Source organism: Leptodactylus fuscus, chromosome 3 (assembly GCF_031893055.1).
Source record: "Leptodactylus fuscus isolate aLepFus1 chromosome 3, aLepFus1.hap2, whole genome shotgun sequence".
Taxonomy (NCBI): Eukaryota; Metazoa; Chordata; class Amphibia; order Anura; family Leptodactylidae; genus Leptodactylus; species Leptodactylus fuscus.
In genome coordinates this window covers 231,846,345-231,868,472 of record NC_134267.1, presented here as the reverse complement: position 1 = coordinate 231,868,472, position 22,128 = coordinate 231,846,345, and the positions used below count along the sequence as shown (strand labels likewise).

Below are 22,128 nucleotides of genomic sequence, written 5' to 3'. Positions count from 1 at the left end.
CACCGAACCATTTCCTATAAAAGTTCTTCGGACTAAAAGTAGGTAAGTTCAAGTTTGGATCAGGTGTAAAGTGCAATTGTGAAATATTACCTAAACCGCTGTAACATCTCAACAAGCTGTTACCCTACTCCATATCTGGTCCCCTGTTGGCCAAGATCTACTGCTATCTGGATGGACGTTACGTAGAGTTGAATGAAGTTTTATGAAGCTTCAAAGCTATTGGAAACCTTGGCATACATTATATTACTTCTAGGGGTTTCGAAGAGAAATGAGGGCCAGCCTTGGTTGGTCCCATCCCCTTTTCTTAAATTTAAGTGTTAAAAAAAATATCACGGGGCTTTGGTTTGAAGGCCGCCATGCACATTGAAGCAAAGTTGGCCAAACCTAACCAGTTGTCTTATGTAAAGAGCCTCCCAACATCTCCCCAACGTATGATGTTGGGATAAAAGAGGATCAGGCATGTTGACTTTCGGCATCCATCCTTTTGGGGGGAGGAGATGGTTGTCTACTAGCAGCTTACCGGTACTTCCCTCCCCAGTTATAACACTTGTATGCCTGGTCAACAACCAAAGTTGTACGGGCACCTTAAGGCCTAGTTGACAGGGTTCCATGTGAACACATTCTGTCACGGCTGCCGCTCCGGATTAGGCCCAAATGAATGGGCCGCGGAATCCGCCTGAAGAAAGGGAGCGAGGAACAAACCGCTAGTGGAAAAAAGAACTCTAGTGGTCTACATAGACCACTATTGTGAGGCGGCGGATTTTGAGGCAGATTTCTGCGTCAAAATTCGCCCTCTCTTGCCCCTAAATCGGTGTCAAAAGCCTGACCAAAAAAAAACACCTCCCATTGAAAGCAATGGGTTCCAATCATTATTTTTTTTCGCGAGCAGTTTGTTCCCGCTTGCGGAAAAAAGAAGTGACACGCCCTTTCTTCAGGCAGTTTCCGCGACCGATTCAGATGCTGAAGACACTCCATCCTGACTAGGCCCATTCATTTGGGCCTAATCCGGAGCAGAGTGCTGCGACTGGATGCCGTTGCACTGCACCGGCATCCAGTCGCAGCTACCAGTTTTTCGGTCCGGAATCTTAGGCGGTCTCAAATTCCGGACCAAAAAAAAAACTTGTGCGAACCCGGCCTTAAGTGTTATGGAAATGGTAATAAAAAAAAACACGCCCTTCTCTCAAGAGTGCAAAAACCCGCAACCATAAGGGTGGGGGGCTCAGTTTGGTTTTTGCTATGGAGTCCTCTACCATCCAGCAAGGCTCATCAAGGCTTTTTTTTTCTTTTGAAAAATAAATTTCCTATTAAAGGGTCCAAAAAATTTTCGGACAACATCCAAATTCCAAAAATAATCTTTAAACATCAGAGAGTTCCACCCAGGATCCCATCCTCCAATGGACAGAAAATTGGATTCATCTCCGGGACCAATTCTAAAAGAGAATTTCCACCCAATATACTTATAAAAAGTGCAACGTTCAGAAGTTTTTTCCTTTTGTGAGCCATGTCCTAATGGCTGCCCTGGAGAGGAGCCAGTCACTGGGGAAAAATAAAAAAATTGTACTAGGCTACAAAATTACCCACATTCAATTTTACATCCAAACCTCGGTTTTAGTCGTAAATAAGTAAGTTAGTAGGTTCTAGGTTATTAAATAACTTGGTCTGGATAAGACGGAACGTCTCGGACGTTCCTTTCGTTACAAGTCTTTCTTGGCCAGTTTCTGCTTAATTTTTTGCCGTAGATAGAGGGCCGTAAGCGCTGTGCAAGAAATGAGTAGGAAAAACGAGAGGCAAGAAACTTGGGCTGAAGTTGGGCTGTACCGCGTGGTAAAATGTTCATGTCTGGCCTTGTAGTCTAGCAGCACGGCTTCCAATTGGGACATTGTACATAAACCTAAAAACAAGTGAAAAATTTGGTGGCCATGACCAATAATATCGCATCCACCAGGGAAGAATTTTTCCGGGACGGGACAGGAGAAAAAGTAGGAACTGATAACGAAGAAGAAGATCTGTAGAGAATGGTACCAAACGGCTCTGTCCGAACAGTCTTCCATATAGCAAACTACAATTCGGTGGACCACCGGGCTGATGTCCAAGACGTAGGCCAATCCCGAAGGGATAACCTGGCATATCTTCCTCATCACTGGGTATGGCCTCTTGTAACGATATTTGGCGTAGCAGCAACCCACACAGGACATCCACCCTAGTATAGCAGCACCTGGCAAGAAGAAAGGCCAAGCCTTGTCATACCAAGCTTGGTGGGAACTGTAGTAGTAATGAGCCATGGCACTTCCATACTGGTAAGTGCTCACCCCAACGTAGTCCATGAAGTAGAAAGTGTAATGGGCCAGCTCGGATTTGGACTGGAGCAAGTGTGCAAGTATACTGAATGTGAGATAGGTCAACGAAGACAGTACGTATAAGATGAGAGGTACGGATAACGTGCTCCAGGAGAAGCTTTCACTCTCCACGAAGGCTCGAAACCTCAAGAGAACAGCAAAAGCCACTAGAAGGTGAGTCCAGACATTCACCGATTCATTGTGCTTCTGGAAAAGGCTAAGAAAGTAATACTTCCAGTCTTGGTCTGTTGGCCTATACCCGGCCTGGATGTAGGGTTCTCTGAAGAGGTTAGGAACATCGGAGTCCTTGACCGTAGAAGGCATCTTCTTGAGAAGACCACTCTCCAGGAGCTTGGGGAAGCGTCGTAGCTGCTGAGCACTGATAGACAATGTGCTTATACATTCCAGAATGGCTGTAGTCATGGCCGAAGGATCGTGGTGGACGAAGGTCGATGTAATCCGATTTGGACCTGGAGTGAAGAAGAAAACCATAAGTCAGCTCGATAGAAAACCATCTACGGAAAGGACTATGACGAATGTTAGAGGACGGTCTTATTTAATCAGATCTTACATTACATGCAAAGCCACAGGAATCTTTCCACTTCTTTACATGACTAATTTATCCAGAATCTCAAGGAGTGAAGGCTTTTAGCTTGATGTGAAGCTGGAAAATCACGGCACTTATAAATGGCAATAACAAGAAGTATTCAGATTTACTTACGTAAGTATCATTGAGGCCTGAGGTACGACATGCAGTGCTATATGGCAATTCTCGGCCTGCAATCGTACCGGTTATACGTGAAGAAGTGCCTACATAAAAGTATCATGTATTGCTGAAATAATACCACCATATGGTGTCCTTATGATAGAGTCATATAATGCCTATACAATAAACCAGATTGAATGGTACCTAAATAATGCCACCATACTGTGTCCTTATAATACAATGTCCATACAACTGACCGAACTGAATGGTACGTAAACAATGCCGCCATACTGTGTCCTTATAATACAATGTCCATACAACTGACCGAACTGAATGGTACATAAATAATGCCGCCATGCAATGCTGCAATTATTGTGCCATGCAGTGCACGACAGGACCATACGATGTCCTATTAAACTTGCTATATACTGCCATAGTGGTGTCATGATATAGTGTCCTAATAATAGCACCATACCATACCTATACTATAGAATAAGGCAGGGCATACATATTAGATAGCTGGAAGCCGAATGGCCGTATCTCTCCTGACACTCCCACAGACCTGTCGAGCATTCCTATGTTCTGAATGGGGAGCGGAAAGAAAGCTGCTGCCTAACACCTTGGGCGGTAGCTTATCTCCAAGAACAAAAGATAAGGGCTTGATATAATCCAACATGCCCAACCATCTCAGGAGCCAGGAGACCCCAACTCACAGTGTATGGTCAGCCAGTCCAGTCTTTGGGATTGGCCCATGTATAGCTAATGTGCATGACCAGTTTACGCTATATGGTGGTTATATAATACCGCCTTACAATACTTTAAGTGTGTCAGTAAGGCTCTGTTAACAAGCTCTGTCACAGTAATGCTATAATACAGTGTCCTAATAATAGTGCCATACAATAATCCAAACTATGCCGCACTTAAATAATACCACTTTACAATGCTGTAACAACTGTGATAAAATGACCACATAAGACCATACCGTATAGTACCCAAAAATAAATCAGTCCCATAGCCTGTGCACCCAGGTCAGCTGAGCGTACATAAATTCTGAATAAGGAAAGGACAGACATGTCGGGCGGTGGTTTATCTCTCCCAGAACAAAAGGAGGGGGTATATTTAAATCTAACATGCCCAACCCTTATTTTTCCCCAACATACGTCATTAGGAGGGAGTCAGAAGACCCATATACACATAAGTAGTCCGATCCTGCCAGTGGGTTCAGCTATAGCTCCATGGTGCCTATGTAATACCCCCATACAATGCTCTAATAAGAGGGGCAGTAATGTGCAGTAACAGCGTCACACTGTGTTCTGTTATCAGGGTCTGACACAGTATCCTAATAATAGTCCTATACAATATACTATGCCCATACTATAGACCAAACTGTCTTGTGCTTAAATAATACTGCCATACAATGCTGTAATAAATGCCCACATAGTAGGTGTCAGTGTCATACACAATCATAGCCATATAGCATCGTAATAATAGTGCCATAAAATGCTCATATCATAGTCCAATCTGTATAGTGATTAAATATTACTGCCATACAATACTGTAATGATGAGCAATATTATACAATACCCGAATAGCAGGGGCATACTGTGTGCTATAAGCAGGGTCAAACACTGCCATAGCAATGCCATCATACTGTGCCCTAATAACTGTGCCATACAATGTATTGTGCTGAAATAATACTGCCATATAATGCTGTAATAATAGGCAATACTATACAGTACTCCAGTACCCGTATAACAGGGTCATACTGTGTGCCATCAGCAGTGTCATATACAGACACAGCCATTAGCGTCCTAATAATAGTGATCTAAAATGCCCATAAAATAATACCGCAATACAGTAATCTAATAACAGTGTCATTGTGCATTCTGGTGACCGCGTCATACGCTGCTGCAGCAATTTCATCATAAATAATAATGCCATAACAATTAAATTAAACGGTGTCCAAATAGTAGTCCAATACATCATACAAACATGTGACCGTACTGTGCAGTGCCCAAAACACACTGCCACACATAGCATACGTAAGACTGCTATATGGTGATCATATACAGTCACTATACGATGCCTAACTATCAGAGCCGTATACCTTTCATGTATATGGAGTGTATAGGAGCCCGTCCTTACCTATTGAACCAGCAGAGCAACTGAACAGGTAAATCGGGTCTGTGAGAAGCCCCTTGTGGACACACCTAAGGGCCGCACCTTCCCACCCACCAGGCTCACCCTCTAATACACGGATGCAAGGGCTTTGGGGGGAGGACAGGTGTTTTCCCTTGCGCATTTCTATTTTTTTTGGACCTGGGAAAGCTGGGTGATAACTTAAACTGCCATTTACTGCTGCCACCTAGCTTTCCGAGAGTCCTGAATGGCAAGCTATAGTGCGATTGTACAACACATTATGCAAATATGTCATTTATGATGACCAATATGGATACCACCATGATTTGTAGATGCTACCTAGCTTTCCTAGAGTCCTGAATGGCAAGTTATATAGCGATATTACAATACATTATACAAATATGTCATTTACAGATTTGGGAAAGCTGGGTGATAACCGATATGGATATTACTGTGATTTATAGATTCCACCTAGCTTTCCTAGAGTCCTGAATGGCGCATCTGTGTAGTCAATCTATACTATACAGCTTTCCTAGAGTCAGATATAACCAAGGCAGACTGACAGAAGAAGATGTGGACAGGGCTTTCCTAATTTGTGCAGCCAGTACATGCTGAGAGTTGTAGTTCCCCCACAGTAACAGCTCACAGATACAGATGTAGCAGAGCTGTATAGTTGTAGAGCTCATGGTGATATCACTGTACTATATATGGTTTTACATAGGACTGCACGTCCAACTACTACATAATATGTGTATACAGTATACACATGACAAACTGAGCTCTGCTACATTTGTCTGTGTGTTTGTATAGCTTATGCTCTCACCTTGGAAAGCTCTCCCTTCTGGTCTTCCCTATATATTACTATACAGGTGTAGCAGAGCTGAATGTGCCATGGTGATATCCAAAGGTTTTACTTACCTCCTTTACTTGTGTCCTAAACAGTTCAGTGACAAACTCAGCTCTGCTACATCTGTATAAATCTCTATGTATATTACGGGTTATCTTACTCTTCTTGTGAAGGTCTCCTTCCTTGTCCTCTCTCGGGAGAGCTCTGCTTATATACCGGTAGCCAGAGCCGCCCAGGGTCGTGTTTACACCCGTCCGTCTCTAGCAGCACCTGAGCTGTCACCAGGCGGGTGTGGGTGTCAAACACAATGAATGACATATTAGGTAAACGTGTCACATGACTGGAACCCGTCTCCCGCAGACATTCCTCCAGTGTGTATACGTCTTATGTGTCAGTGAAATTATAGGTGCATATTATTAATTAAAAATCTGATAGATTGTAACAAACCCTGCAGCTGTGAAACCTGCCAAGGTCTAACAAAGACATCATATTTGTCAACTGTCCCAAATTTGCTGAGATTGTCCCAAATTGTTGCTGAGAATGTGGGACAGATTCCGCAGGGGTGGGGTTTATGAAAGCTCCACCCAAAAGTGGGAGTTTCTGAGAAGTTTGGGGGCGGTCTGAGGAGCAGGACTTCTTTCTAGGCTAACAAGTTGTGCTTTATGCATAAGATAGGGGATAACTCGCTGAATACTGGGGGTCTGACCGCTGAGACCCCCGCCCCAGGTAATTTTGTCCCCATTCTGAATGGATCGGTGATCAGACTTGCACGTTTACCGATTCTTTCATTTCAACAGGGGAACCAAATATGGCCTGGGCTGTATTTAGGCTATCGGTGGGGTGGGTCTATGCAAACTCCATCCTAAAGAGGGAGGTTACAGGTAGTGGGGTGGGGGTGGGGCAAAACTTAAAGCAGTATTGCCATTTTAAGACGTCGTCCCCTACGTGTAGGTTGACCACGGAGACCCTCACTGGAGGGCAGGCACATACACGATCCTGTGCCAAAGGTAGCCAAGACTTTGGCACTTGTACTCAACACCCCTGGCAGATTCGGCAGGGTGGTGTTTGTGCAGGGTTATTTGGGGGGGTGTGTGTTTGGGGAGGTTGGAGGGCCTGACAAAAATTTGATCCTATGCAATTCTTCTGGTGTGCCATTACTGAAATAGATACATGAGGCCGAGGACTTGCTTCAGGATGGCGACTTTACAAACAACTTTTAGTGAAACGCCATAGGAATCCGTTGTGATCGGCAATAAAACTTTACAGCGCCATAAAGTGAACGGCACCGTAGTAAAAGCTGATAATGGGTTACCACTGTTTCATTCATGTCATTTATGACGTTTGCTTACATAAAACATGGCATTTGCCATACTTACGAAGACTTTCCATTCAGGATGTCATAAAAGATTCCCCATTGGAGCTTTGTTGTAGAACTACCGTTCCTCACCCAGCTTTCCCAGTAGCAATGTACTTAATGTCATAATTTAATACTTTATTTTCTTCCAATTACTCCTATTTAGGGTACATGGTCCATAAAAAAATAACCTCGATCCACATTTTCCATTCGGTCACCCCACTTCTATTTGTTAGTCAATAAATATTGTAACTCCACCTACTTTTTTTTAGTCTCACCCCTGCATAACAATCCCCATTTTTTTTTAAAAAAAGTTCAACCTTTTTTGCATCTATCTATAAAGTAGTAATGCTACACAAGCTCCGCCCCTGCTTACATTTAATTGCACAAACATAATGTGACACCACCCACTGCTTCATTACCCCACCCCTGCTTACATGTTTCAGTTTCCAAACAATTAAAATTATACCAACTTTTTATATATCCCTTAGCTCACATTCATCTGTCCAAAATTATGCAACTTTACCCACTTTTTTCACCGAATAAACCCAATTTACATTTATCGATGAAAAGCTGATGTAGCTCCACCCACTTTTCCAGAGTTCTTCCCCCGCTTAACTTTATCTGGGCAAAATTATATAGTTACCTACTTTTTCACAGTTCTTTCTCGACTTGTATCATTCTATCCAACAAAAATGTCCAAAAATGATGTGACACCACCCACTATTTCATGGCCCCGCCCTTGCCTATCTGTATCAGGTTAAAAATTATGTAATTCTGCCCCCTTTTTTTACATTTCCACCCTATGTCATACTTACCAACATTTGAGCAGTAGTGTGAAAGAGAACCTTGTGCTGTGATCAGTGTGGCCACACCCCTTTTTATAATCACCACACCCCCTTTGCCATCGCCATCTCTTTTGTGCCAGCTATGCCCCTTTTAGAGGTGACTAGCACATAAAGTCTAATCCCATATAAAATGGCCGTTAGCCCGGTGGTTGTGGAAGCACAGCGCTGGGCCCAAGAGCCCTCTTTTCCATACCAACCCTGCTTCCACCTATGTCTGCAATCACGTAACTTCCCCGCATTTTTTTGCCATTCCACCCCTGCTTATTTATTTTTTTACAAATACATAACTCCACCCACTAATTTGTTGCCCAATCCCTAAATATTAGGCAACTCCTCCCATTTTTTCCATTGTTCCAATCCCTGCTTACATTTCAGTCTATAAATGATGCATCACCACCCGCCACGGTTCCACCTATCTGTCCAAATAATGCGATTTCTACCACAGCTTTCACTGTTCCACCCCTGCTTATCTCCACCCACTTTTCAAAACTCCACCCCTGCTTACATGTATCTGTTATACTTCTTTAGAAGAATTGCCTGCACAGAAGGATACGCAGGCGAGTTATTGTCCCTTTAAGAATTCAGCGTGTTCCTCCTGTCACACAGGTTCATGGAGGTCATGCAGGAGAGACAGGCACGGCAGCTATAAAAGTGGAGGCTGGGTGGGGCGAGCATCCTGAGGATCTCCAGAAATAGAATCAAATGGGAGTCCCGGATAATGGAGTCAGAGCTCTCAGGAGTGCGGCAGAGACCTGTCCATTAGGTACATTTGTAAGATGGTCTTCCACCATTGCCACTACATTTGTGTTGTACTGTGCCTTTAAGAAACGTGGGATACATCACTATATAACTAAGTCACCTAACTTTCCTAGGCTCCTGATAGGCAAACCAGCCCTAATATGTAGCAAGGCAGTTGCAGGGGATGGATCAATCCATAAGTAGTAGGAAAACTCAAGGCATGGTCTGTAATGAAGGCCATGTAGCTGGTCACACTACTTTCCTTTGCTCCTGATGGGCAAATCAATCTAGTGCACAGAACCTGTGATCACACAACCATATTTTACCTCTATAATTGAGGACTTAATGTTTCTTACCCAACTTTCTCAGGCTCCTGTTAGGCACATTAGTCTAGACATACTCTGATAGATGGACGGCAACGCATTATATCTATCAACGGAATAAGCTGGGAAAACTGGATGACAAACCCTATATAGGACTCAACAATGGTCACCCAGCTTTTTCAAGTTCCTGAAAGTCACTCAATATCCCCCAAGTCCCTGATAGGCATCTCTGTTTACAAATGCAATAGCACGAGCTTCAGACTTGTCCAGTTATGCTAGTTATCTGCATGACAGAACTGGGTGCCACCCAGCTTTCCCAGAAACAAAAACAACTCTGCTATTCTTAGGGAGGAATCCAATTGTAACAGATGGTGTTATGTAAGCGGAGCGAGCGGGTGTGACGGGTGGATTCCTGAAAAGGACTTTAGAATAGAGGAAGTGAATGTTATAAAGAGCCAAGTTCGGGGACAATCCTCAGCTGGCCCGATCAATATATATACACAGTATAATGGCGGTATTATATATAGTCAGATCATATCCTTAGGACAAACCCTCTTCCTTATGTGCCTTCCCCTGTTTGGGTAAGGTTAGGTTCACATCTGCACTCACTGACCACTGGGGGATTCCCGACATTGAAGTCTATGGAGTCTATGGGGTCCCCCCTCCCCCTTCTGGTGCACTGGAGTAAGAAGATGTATGACACACAGCCTTCCACTGACAGAAGGGAGAAAAGTAACCCTTTCATGGTCAAATATCAGATGGTTAACAACATACCGTCCCCGAAGGATCTTGTGAGGAGACTGTGGCACAATCATTAGGGTCCATTCACACAGAGGAATTTGGTGCCGATTCTGGTCAGAATCAACGCCGAACAAAAAAGACTCCTGTGGGTTCCGTTTTCCGTTCGGAACCCGTTAAAAATCACTTGGAGGCTTTTTTTTCCCCCCATTGATTTCAATGGGTTCCTTGCGGAAAACGGAACCCATTGAAGTCAATGGGAGTCTTTTTTTCACCGCTGATTCTGACCCGGATTCCGCGCCAAATTTCTCCGTGTGAATGGACCCTCATAGAGAAGCACCAACAGGGAATAAGAATGATGGGAAACATGTGTGTACAGACGTGTTGTGAACAAGTCATCATGGCGGTCTGGGCCAGACGGAGGAGAAAAGGTAAACGTAAATACTGCTATAATGTATAGCGAGGACATGGCTGATGGTTGCGAGTCGAATATGAAGTGTCACACCTGGTAGGATTTGAGATCTTGTGCGATTATTTTCCCAATCGAAGTCATGGTGCGGCCTTGATAATCCGTGACGCAGGGGACACACGACACCATCTAACAATAGGATGTGACAGGTAGGTCTGTTCACTTCCTAACACTTAGGTCTCGTATAACCCAGCGCCGCCTGCTGCGAGTCTCCTATAACCCTGACCTTCAGCTGACTAGAGCAGACGCCGCAGTCACTTAATTAAACATGGCCGGATAGAATAGGTGGAGGAAACCAGACGTGCACTTACCTGATTATAACCCTATAGTCGTATACCGTCATGTATCTGCACATACAGGGGCAGTGCACATTGATGTAGTTATAATGGGCCATCCAGGCCCGGCCCACAACATACCTTGACTATGAACTGACCATCTACCAAGGAACTCCTATAAACCTCCCAAAAATGCACACCTGGACCACATTTGCATAAGCCGCACCCTTAAGGGTCTGTTTGGCACCATGGACCGTCCCAAATTTTGGGATCCGTTATTTTTGGCCTGGAAGAGTCCATTTAATACCAAGGGATGTATACAAATCTTCCTCAAAATGCAGACTGGGGACGTTTACGTAAATTCCACCCCTTACGGTTTATTTTGGGAACAATGCAGCAAAAAATGGGTTGGTTGGGAGATAGAAATATTTGCATAAAAAAATTTGAGACTATAGAGCCTCCCTTGTTCTTCCCCTCCGCTCCATCTTCTCTATACTCAGCCTGTCTGTAAGGCAATAGATTACTGCAGCAGCCCTCCCCCATGCCGCCATATCTCTTAAGTGAATGTGCCTTTATAGCCTGTAGATATAAAGATGAAGGGTAACATTCACTGACAGCAAGCAGAAACCGAAAATAGCAAGGAACTGGAACTGAACCATGCAAAAAAAAAAAAAAAAAAAGTGAAGCTTCTAAGACTGTTCTGTCTAGGATGATGAATATTGACACAGATTACATAGCGCCAGAAGACTCAGGTGTTGTACAGTATGGCGGGAGAGTCGGGCGGTTACCAGGTGTGGTGTGTTTGTACTACAATGTGATAACAGGAATGAGCGCACAGGGCAGTGATAGGAAATCTGTGCAGACCGTGTGATGGAATATGGGAGAGATGCCGTTACTGTGGGTTGGGGTTGAGGTGCAGTGCTGTGCGGTATTTTCTACATTATGTTTCCCGATTAACAGTGCCATACGTTGTGCTCTAGAGTGCTGCTAACACTATATATTGCAAACTTAATTCCTTACAAGGCCTAAGTAGTAGCAACATACAATATGAAGACCACCACATAGTGCTTAAATAATACCACCATACAGTCCTTAAACAATATCACTATACAGTGTTCAAAAATTAGCAGAACACAGTACTCAAATAATACTATCAAGAAACTTCAAATAATACCACCATACAATGCTCGAATAATATCACTATAGAGTGCCCAAATAAGACCACCAAGAGAACTCAAATAATACCGCCATACAGTCCTCAAATAATATCACTATACAATACTCAAATAATACCACTGTATAGTGCCAAAAAATACCACCACACGCTACTCAAATAATGCCATTGTACAATGCTGAAATAATACCACCACACAGTACTCAAAATAATACCAACATACAGTGTTAAAATTATACATCTGCACTGCATACTACCATACAGTGCTAAAATAATACCACCGTACAACAGTTAAACGATACAAATAGCGTTCGAATAATATGACAATACTGTGCTCAAATAATACCACCACCTGGTGATGAAATACCACCATACAGTTATCAAATAATATCACTATACAATGCTCAAATAATACCACTGTATAGTGCTAAAAAATACCACTGCTTGAATAATATCACTATAGAGTGCCCAAATAATACCACCAAGAGAGCTCAAATAATACCGCCATACAGTCCTCAAATAATATCACTATACAATACTCAAATAATACCACTGTATAGTGCTAAAAATTACCACCACACACTACTCAAATAATGCCATTGTACAATGCTGAAATAATACCACCGCACAAGATCGGCTCAACCCTAGTGCTCAAATAATACCATCACATGATGATTAATAATACCACCATACAGTGCTAAAATAATACCACCATACAATGGTCACGTAATCTAATAACAGACTATTATACAGTGTAGTAATAATACTCCTATACAGTTAATACTGTTTTGGTGCTTTTCTGTGACCACTGTGACAACCACAAGGGTACAGTTACTTTCAGCACATATTCCAGCACCGCACTGAGGTTTTCCGCAGGATTATTTCCTAAAACTGCTTCTCTATCAGAAACCACAAGCAAAAACAGCCACAAATACGGCAGGAGGTGAGAATAGGCGCTGCACATCCTTTAATATTTTTTTGAGGGTGTAGGGGTATGTCAGTGCCGTGCTAGTGCATGTTGAAATTCGGTATGCCCGATCCTATTTTTTTTTCTTGCCATCTGCTTTAGGGGGAAAGTCGGAAGACTCCCATACACATTAGTCAGTCCTAAATTTTTCGAGAAATGTCCACATATACCTTGCGTACATTGTGACCCATTTTGTGGGCCAATCCTGCGAAAAAGTGCGACGTTTGTGGGTATTCACCGACATAGCTATAGCATACGGTATATACATCCGGGAGACCTGCCCCCTCCTGATAAAGCCCTGGCCCATGTGGGGGTGTGAAATGCCTCTTTTATGGTGTGAGAACCCCCATTTTTATGATGTGGCCCCTTTTTTTGTGATCTGACAGGCACATAAAGTGACTACGTAACATATAAAATGACCCCGCCAGGACCAGAGGTCTGACAACTCTTTGGGGATACATGGAGGTCACCCCTCAGGACTGTACTTGAGAAGAGGGAGAACCTGGGCCCTTATAGCAGGGGGGCCGGTAGAGATTTTGCATTGGGGCCCAGGAGCTTCAGGTGACGCCTCTGGTCTCCCCTTTTTTGAGGGAGGTTCCCGGACGTTTTGGCAAGTATGTACTATATGGGGTGCAGCTATATTCTGGTATATGGGAGGGTCCTAAAGACCATACCTCCCAACTTTTGAAGAACCGAAAGAGGGACAAAATGTGCGGCGCGCATACAGTATAATCCTCCTACAGCCACCCGTAAATTATATGTTCCCCCTCTATCTCTCCCCCAGTTTCATGTCCCCCCTCCATCTCTGCCCCCAGATTCATGTCCCTCCATCTCTGCCCCCAGATTCATGTCCCTCCATCTCTGCCCCCAGATTCATGCCCCCTCTATCTCTGCCCCCAGATTCATGTCCCTCCATCTCTGCCCCCAGATTCATGTCCCTCCATCTCTGCCCCCAGATTCATGCCCCCTCTATCTCTGCCCCCAGATTCATGTCCCTCCATCTCTGCCCCCAGATTCATGTCCCCTCCATCTCTGCCCCCAGATTCATGTCCCTCCATCTCTGCCCCCAGATTCATGCCCCCTCTATCTCTGCCCCCAGATTCATGTCCCCCCATCTCTGCCCCCAGATTCATGTCCCCACATCTCTGCCCCCCAGTTTCATGTCCCCCCTCCATCTCTGCCCAGTTTCATGTCCCTTCATCTCTGCCCAGAGATTCATGTCCCCCATCTCTGCCCCAGTTTCATGTCCCTCCATCTCTGCCCCCAGATTCATGTCCCCACATCTCTGCCCCCCAGTTTCATGTCCCCCCTCCATCTCTGCCCCCAGATTCATGTCCCCTCCATCTCTGCCCCCAGATTCATGCCCCCTCTATCTCTGCCCCCAGATTCATGTCCCTCCATCTCTGCCCCCAGATTCATGTCCCCTCCATCTCTGCCCCCAGATTCATGTCCCTCCATCTCTGCCCCCAGATTCATGCCCCCTCTATCTCTGCCCCCAGATTCATGTCCCCCCATCTCTGCCCCCAGATTCATGTCCCCACATCTCTGCCCCCCAGTTTCATGTCCCCCCTCCATCTCTGCCCAGTTTCATGTCCCTTCATCTCTGCCCAGAGATTCATGTCCCCCATCTCTGCCCCCAGATTCATGTCCCTCCATCTCTGCCCCCAGATTCATGTCCCCACATCTCTGCCCCCCAGTTTCATGTCCCCCCTCCATCTCTGCCCCCAGATTCATGTCCCCTCCATCTCTGCCCCCAGATTCATGTCCCCCATCTCTGCCCCAGTTTCATGTCCCCCATCTCTGCCCCTAGATTCATGTCCCCCCTCCATCTCGGCCCCCAGATTCATGTCCCTCCATCTCTGCCCCCATATTCATGTCCCCTCCATCTCTGCCCCCAGATTCATGTCCCTCCATCTCTGCCCCCAGATTCATGTCCCCACATCTCTGCCCCCAGATTCATGTCTCCTCCATCTCTGCCCCAGATTCATTTCCTCTCCATCTCTGCCCCCAGATTCATGTCCCTCCATCTCTGCCCCCAGATTCATGTCCCCACATCTCTGCCCCCAGATTCATGTCCCCTCCATCTCTGCCCCAGATTCATTTCCTCTCCATCTCTGCCCCCAGATTCATGTCCTCTCCATCTCTGCCCCCAAATTCATGTCTCCACATCTCTGCCCCCAGTGTCATGCCGTCCTCTCCTTCATCTGCCCCCAGTTTCACGTTCCACCTCAGTGTACACATTACACTTACCTTCTCCTCGCTCCCCCGCCGCTCTCTCCGTGCCTCTCTCACATAGTTGTAGACGCGATGTGACGTCATCACATCGCGTCTACACAGCCAGTAGCCGGCGTGCAGCGGCAAAGCAAGGAGCTGACCTGTGACAGCTCCTTGCTTTAGCTGCGTATGTGTTCAACTCAGATCTGCGTCCTCTGGATGCAGATCTGAGTTGAAATTGGGACATACCTCCCTCCAGCCGGGACTGCGGGACATGTCACCGGAATCGTGAATGTCCCGCGGAAATCGGGACGGTTGGGAGGTATGTGACCCCTTCTCACATAAGATGGCTCCAGTATTATGGCACATGGTAGGTGGGAGTCCATGAGGTTGGTCACAACCTTGTCCCGATGCCAGGCAGATACTTCTAGAAACTTCTCTCCGTCTTGTGTACACAGGTCACCTCCCAGGAAACTGACAGTACGGGCCTGTGGTCACCGCGCAGGCCTTGGTTTCTGTCTCTAGTAATACAGTTGCCTGGTGACCATTCTCCGTGCCCTCACTGAAGGGGACTGAGCAGGTTCTCGGCCACAATGGCTTCCAATTAACCCTTCTCTTTCCACATTGGGTGGCTAGGGGTGCAAATATTTACCCCAAATAGAGATTGTCTTGCTATAAGTCATATAGTAATCCAGGAAAGTTGGGTGACAGTCACTGTTATGGTGTTTATATTGGTTGTCATCCAGCTTTTCCAGAGTCCAGAATGCAATTTTATGCAGTGGTTTGACAGACGGGTATGTAGGGATGTGTTATTTCATAACTATACAGACGTGACATTCAGGAGCCTAGGAAAGCCGACACCCCTGTGGGAGATAGGAGGATTTGGTTGTCACCCAGCTTTTCCAGAAACAGATATAATCATTTTGACGCTTATAACAGAGAACACAATTTTTTATCCAGCTTTCCAAGGCTTCTGATTAGACATCTACCAAGTTATACAATAAGTAGAGTTGAAAATTGGGAACATAGGAATGTTGTCACTCAGCTTTCCAAGAGTTTGCAACGGCAATGTATTTGTTAAGAAGTGATATGGGAGAGGGTATGTAAATAAGACTGGTAAGCCATTCAGTAATCCAGGAAAGCAGGGTGACAAACTCAGTGGAAGCTGTTATATTATGATTATTGGTTGTCATCCAGCTTTACTATGATCCAGAATGCAGCGTTATGTAGCTGTATTAGAGGAGGGAATGTGACATTGCATAACTAGACAGACAAGTCATTCAGGAATCTTGGAAAGCAGGGTGACAACTTAGCTTTCCTAGGATCTAGAATCCCTAGTTATACGGTACTGTGTATCCGACAAACTAGTCAGACCAGACTTTCAGGAGAAAGTGTTGTCATCCAGCTTTTCCAGGAACAGATATATAGATACAGTCAAGCATTATGGCTCCTACGACACAGCTTTTCCACATTCCTGAATGTCAAACCTGCTTAGATTTACGTCATGCCACTATGGATGAATAATAGAATATCTACAAAATATGTTGTACGTATCACAGCATGACAAGACATTCAGGAATCTTGAAAAGCTGGATGATCATTTAGGTGAATATATCGGCAAATGGCTGTGACTCTTTCAAGACAATACTAAGAATCAGATCACAAAAATGGTGCAGGTCAGAGGAGTCACCTGAAGTTCCAGGGCCACAGTGCAAAATCTGTAAGAGGGCCCCAAGCACTAAATTATTCAGAACCAAAAATTATTTCGGAACCAAGAATGGACCCCTAAATTAATCCGACCCCTAGGTCAGACGCAAGATCAGGTCCCTAAATTAATCAGACTCCGAAGTCAGACCCAAAACTGAGCCCATAAATTAATCCAACCCCTAAGTCAGACCCAAGATCAGACCCAAGATTGGAACCCAAAATTAATCAGACCCCTAATTCATACACAAGACCAGACTCCCAGACTTTGCCCGGTTACTATATGCACCTGTGTCTTGGGACTCTTCCACCATCGAGCCTCGAAAATGCGGATGAAAATGGAACAGGTGGCAACCGCACATCCCTCTGTCCTCGGCTACACTTATCCCTTAGTTATGTATACTTGGCCTAACGGTTAGGCCTGTAATTGTTTGCTTATAGTTTGGGACTGATCCCCTTCCCTGGCCCCCTTACTCCACTGGTGGGCACCCCACAGTTTGTCATAGCTGACTAGCAATCCTGTCCCTGTGGCATCCCCTATGCCTAGGATCCAAGATGTGGTGGACGCCAATGAGCTACGTCCTGTCACAGAAGTCTCCCAACCCCCAGGCATCCCCACCGACATATTCTATCTCTTTGGTCTACAAAGTGTTATTGAATAGGGAGGTCGGGGGACCAGAAACTCCGAATCACTCGGACCTGGATAAAGGAACCTAAGCCACACATTCACTAACAAACAATGGCTGACGTCTTATGTTCTGACCCACAGGATGTCTATTCCCTGTACCCTGAGCTCAACTATAAGATTCTCTTTCAGTGGTATCATACCCCCACTAGACTCCAGGGTATGTTCCCAAAAGTCGTACACCCCCCCGGGTTTTTCTTGGCCTGACTCTTTTCGTTGTTTCCCCTTCTTTATCTATCTTAGCTCATCCTTTACATTTTCTTGCTGTGATTCTAGTGTAGATATGTGAGCAGAGCGCTGTGAGGTATGAGACGTCTTCTCTTGTTTAGTTGCTTGTTCTTCTTTTCTTGTTTGTTTATACTTTGTGTACTCTAATACAGACGTGACAGGATAGCATGTGATTGTTTAGTGTGGTACATGTTCTTCCATAAAATCTGATTGAACTCCAAGTCAAGCCCAAGACCAAATCCCTGAGTCAGACACAAGACTGGACCTCTAAATTAAAACAGACCCCTAAGCCAGACCCAAGACCAGACACCTAAATTAAACAGACCCCTAAGCCAGACCCAAGACCAGACACCTAAATTAATCAGACCCCTAAGCCAGACCCAAGACCAGACACCTAAATTAATCAGACCCATAAGACAGACCCAAGACCAGACACCTAAATTAATCAGACCCCTAAGCCAGACCCAAGACCAGACACCTAAATTAATCAGACCTCTAAGCCAGACCCAGGACCGGACACCTAAATTAATCAGACCCCTAAACCAGACCCAAGACCGGACATCTAAATTAATCAGACCCCTAAGCCAGACCCAAGACCAGACGCCTAAATTAAACAGATCCCTAAGCCAGACCCAAGACTGGACACCTAAATTAATCAGACCCCTAAGCCAGACCCAAGACCGGACACCTAAATTAATCAGACCCCTAAGCCAGACCCAAGACCAGACACCTAAATTAATCAGACCTCTAAGCCAGACCCAAGACCGGACACCTAAATTAATCAGACCTCTAAGCCAGACCCAAGACCGGACACCTAAATTAATCAGACCCCTAAGCCAGACCCAAGACCGGACACCTAAATTAATCAGACCCCTAAGCCAGACCCAAGACAGGACACCTAAATTAAACAGGCCCCTAAGCCAGACCCAAGACTGGACACCTAAATTAATCAGACCCCTAACCAGACGCAAGAGCAGAAACCTAAATTAATCAGACCCCTAAGCCAGACCCAAGACCGGACACCTAAATTAATCAGACCCCTAAGCCAGACGCAAGACCAGACACCTAAATTAAACAGACCCCTAAGCCAGACCCAAGACCGGACACCTAAATTAATCAGACCCCTAAGCCAGACCCAAGACCGGACACCTAAATTAATTAGACCCCTAAGCCAGACCCAAGACCGGACATCTAAATTAAACAGACCCCTAAGCCAGACCCAAGACCAGACACCTAAATTAATCAGACCCCTAAGCCAGACCCAAGACTGGATCCCTAAATCAATCAGACACCTATGTCAGACCCAAGACCAGAGTCCTAAATTAAACAGACCTCTAAGTCAAACTTAAGACCAGACCCAAGACTGGACCCCTATATCAATCGAACCCCTAAGTCAGACCTAAAACCAGACTCCTAAATTAATCAGATTCCTAAGTCAGATCCAAGATTGGACCCCCTAAACTATTCATACCCCTTAGTTAAGCCTAAGGCCAGACTCCTATATTAATCAAACCTTTTAAGCCAGACCTAAGTCTGGACCCCTAAATTAATCAGACCCCAAATACATGTCCAAGATTAGACCCCCTAAATTAGACCCTTAATTCATACCCAAGACTGGACACCTAAATTAATGAGAACTCTCAGTCAGACCTAAGAACGGACCCCTAAGTTAGTCAGTCCTAAGACCAGAAATGGGACCTCTATGCCAGATCTAAGACCAGGCTCCTAAAATGAGACCCTAAAATAAATTCAGTTCCCAGATTTTGTTTTCAAGGTCCAGCACACTAAGTCCTGATGACCAACATGGGGATGTAGTTTTCTGGACTCTGAAGGACCTGATATAGCAGGAGGTCCTGTGGACTATAAGGCTTGGTCGCAACGGCGAGCCCAATGGTTATACCGTTGGGTGTCCTCTTACATGTGAGAGTGGTAGCTTTGGATACTAGGGACCAGGTGTGACTACTGCCTCAGCACCCCCTATAGCTACACCCCGGTATTGCTTTATTGAGGTGGTTGCGATCCATCATATCCAGCTCTGGTCTCTGGGGTCAATGACGTGATCTTTGAGGGTCCCAGAATCTTTGAGCTTCAGATCTGCTTTGTACCTATTGCTGCCATCAAAGAGTAGAAAGGACTGGAGTGTTGCAATGGGTTAAGCTGCACAGTCTGTAACTTCCCAGGGGGAAGGGGGAGTCGTTGAGCAACCAAAGTTATTACAGCATCTTCCCCCAGAGGACGCCGGTCCCATAGCTGCTCATACATAAACTGTTTACACTGAACCTAAACAAACTGGACTGTTATTCTGCCCCCTGTACATGATAAATCACAAACCACAGCCGGTTACCACAACAAACTGCAGATACACAGGAAGGAAGCAGGCGGCCACACTCTGTATGACATACACGGACTATGGGTATCTGCTACAACTGTCTCATATCTGCTGCCCTATAGGGTCACCCTGCCCATAGAAGGGTTAAATTGTCCAGATTGATTATTGGTCATTTGGTCTGAATGTGCCCAAATCATACCAGAGGTGGCTCCGAACATTACTGTTTGTCTAAGTGACTCATTTATAGTTGCTATCCGTCCCAAATTTTCCCGGATTGTCCCAATTTTATACAAATAGAGTCGTGAAAATTTGTCAAAATACTGGCATGATTCGCACCCATAAAAAACTTTACATCACATTTTGGTGCATATTTTTGACAGAACAGGTAGGAGGTGTTAACTTAGACTAGATGGTCGAACAGCATTAGTGACTGTGATAAATCTGGTGTAGTATAACACCGCATAGACAGTATCATCCAATACCGGATTACAATGCCCAACTCATCTGACTTCTGGCTCATTTTGACCTTGATGCCTTTGCACACAGTGTACGTGTTAGGATACGGCAGTGCTTGTGTTCATATAGGGTGGGAGCTAGAAGAGAGGGAAGAAATTGAGGTGTCTAATCTGAAGTGTGAATTACGAGGTCTGGCAGGGGCATAGGCAGGATTTTCTTGAAGTAGGTTCCCAGGGGGTTACGATATGACAGGAAAAGGGGGAGCCATATTGTGGAGAGGGTTCACGTCCATTTAATGCCTCCCTAGTGGCCCTACAAAGTATAATGCTCTCCTCAGGAACCTCACAGAGTATATTATCTCCTAAGCACCCACACACTAATGCCCCAAGGTCCTGCACTGGACAATGTCCATAGGTCCCACACAGTATAACGCCCACAGGCAGGGGCGTAACTACCATAGAGGCAGCGGAGGCGGCTGCCACAGGGCCCAGGCCATTAGGGGGCCCGGTGACAGCCGCTACCGCTGCATTTTTTTTTTTTTTTTTTTAATTGGCCATTACGGGCCCTATTTACTTGCCGATCCTGGACATAATACTGTGTGCAGGGGCCAATATGGGGACATTATACTGTGTGCAGGGGCCAATATGGGGACATAATACTGTGTGCAGGGGCCACTATGGGGGATAATACTGTTTGCAGGGGCGACTATGGGGGATAATACTGTATGCAGGGGCCACTATGGGACATAATACTGTGTGCAGGGGCCACTATGGGGGATAATACTGTTTGCAGGGGCGACTATGGGGGATAATACTGTATGCAGGGGCCACTATGGGACATAATACTGTGTGCAGGGGCCACTATGGGGGATAATACTGTTTGCAGGGGCGACTATGGGACATAATACTGTGTGCAGGGGCCACTAATGGACATAATACTGTGTGCAGGGCTTACTAAGGGGCATAATAGAGTGTGGAGGAGGGGGGTCGGTCTAGGTCGTCGGTGTCGGTTGGGGGGTCATGTCAAAAGTTTGCCACGGGGCCCCGCCATTCCTAGTTACACCACTGCCCACAGGTCCCACACAGTATAATGCCCCCCAAGTCACACACTGTATAATGTCCCCATGTACCATACTGTACAATACCACCAAGTCCTACATTGTATAATGTCCCCAGGTTCGACACTGTATAATTCCCCCAGATCCCACACAGTATAATCCCCATAGATCCCACACTGTGCAATGCCCTAGTGCCCCCAGGTCCAACACTGTATAATGTCCCCAGGTCCCACACTGTATAATGTCCCAAAGTCCAACACAGTATAATGTCCCCAGGTCCCAGACTGTATAATGTCCCCAGGTCCCAGACTGTATAATGTCCCCAGGTCCCAGACTGTATAATGTCCCCAGGTCCCAGACTGTATAATGTCCCCAGGTCCCAGACTGTATAATGTCCCCAGGTCCCAGACTGTATAATGTCCCCAGGTCCCACACTGCATAATGTCCCCAGGTCCCACACTGTATAATGTCCCCAGGTCCCACACTGTATAATGTCCCCAGGTCCCACACTGTATAATGTCCCCAGGTCCCACACTGTATA

General features: G+C 45.4%; 1 protein-coding gene across 1 annotated transcript in view; it reads right to left on the bottom strand.

The window, feature by feature from the left end:
• Window positions 1-1,168: 1,168 nt before the first annotated feature.
• The window catches only part of PAQR8 (progestin and adipoQ receptor family member 8), a 37,756-nt gene continuing 16,796 nt past the window's right edge, over window positions 1,169-22,128 (bottom strand). Inside the window, exon 2 of the mRNA XM_075269314.1 lies at window positions 1,169-2,806. Coding sequence (XP_075125415.1) covers window positions 1,695-2,759 — 1,065 coding nt within the window. The 5' untranslated portion in view covers window positions 2,760-2,806 and the 3' untranslated portion in view covers window positions 1,169-1,694. The remainder of the gene's footprint in view (window positions 2,807-22,128) is intronic.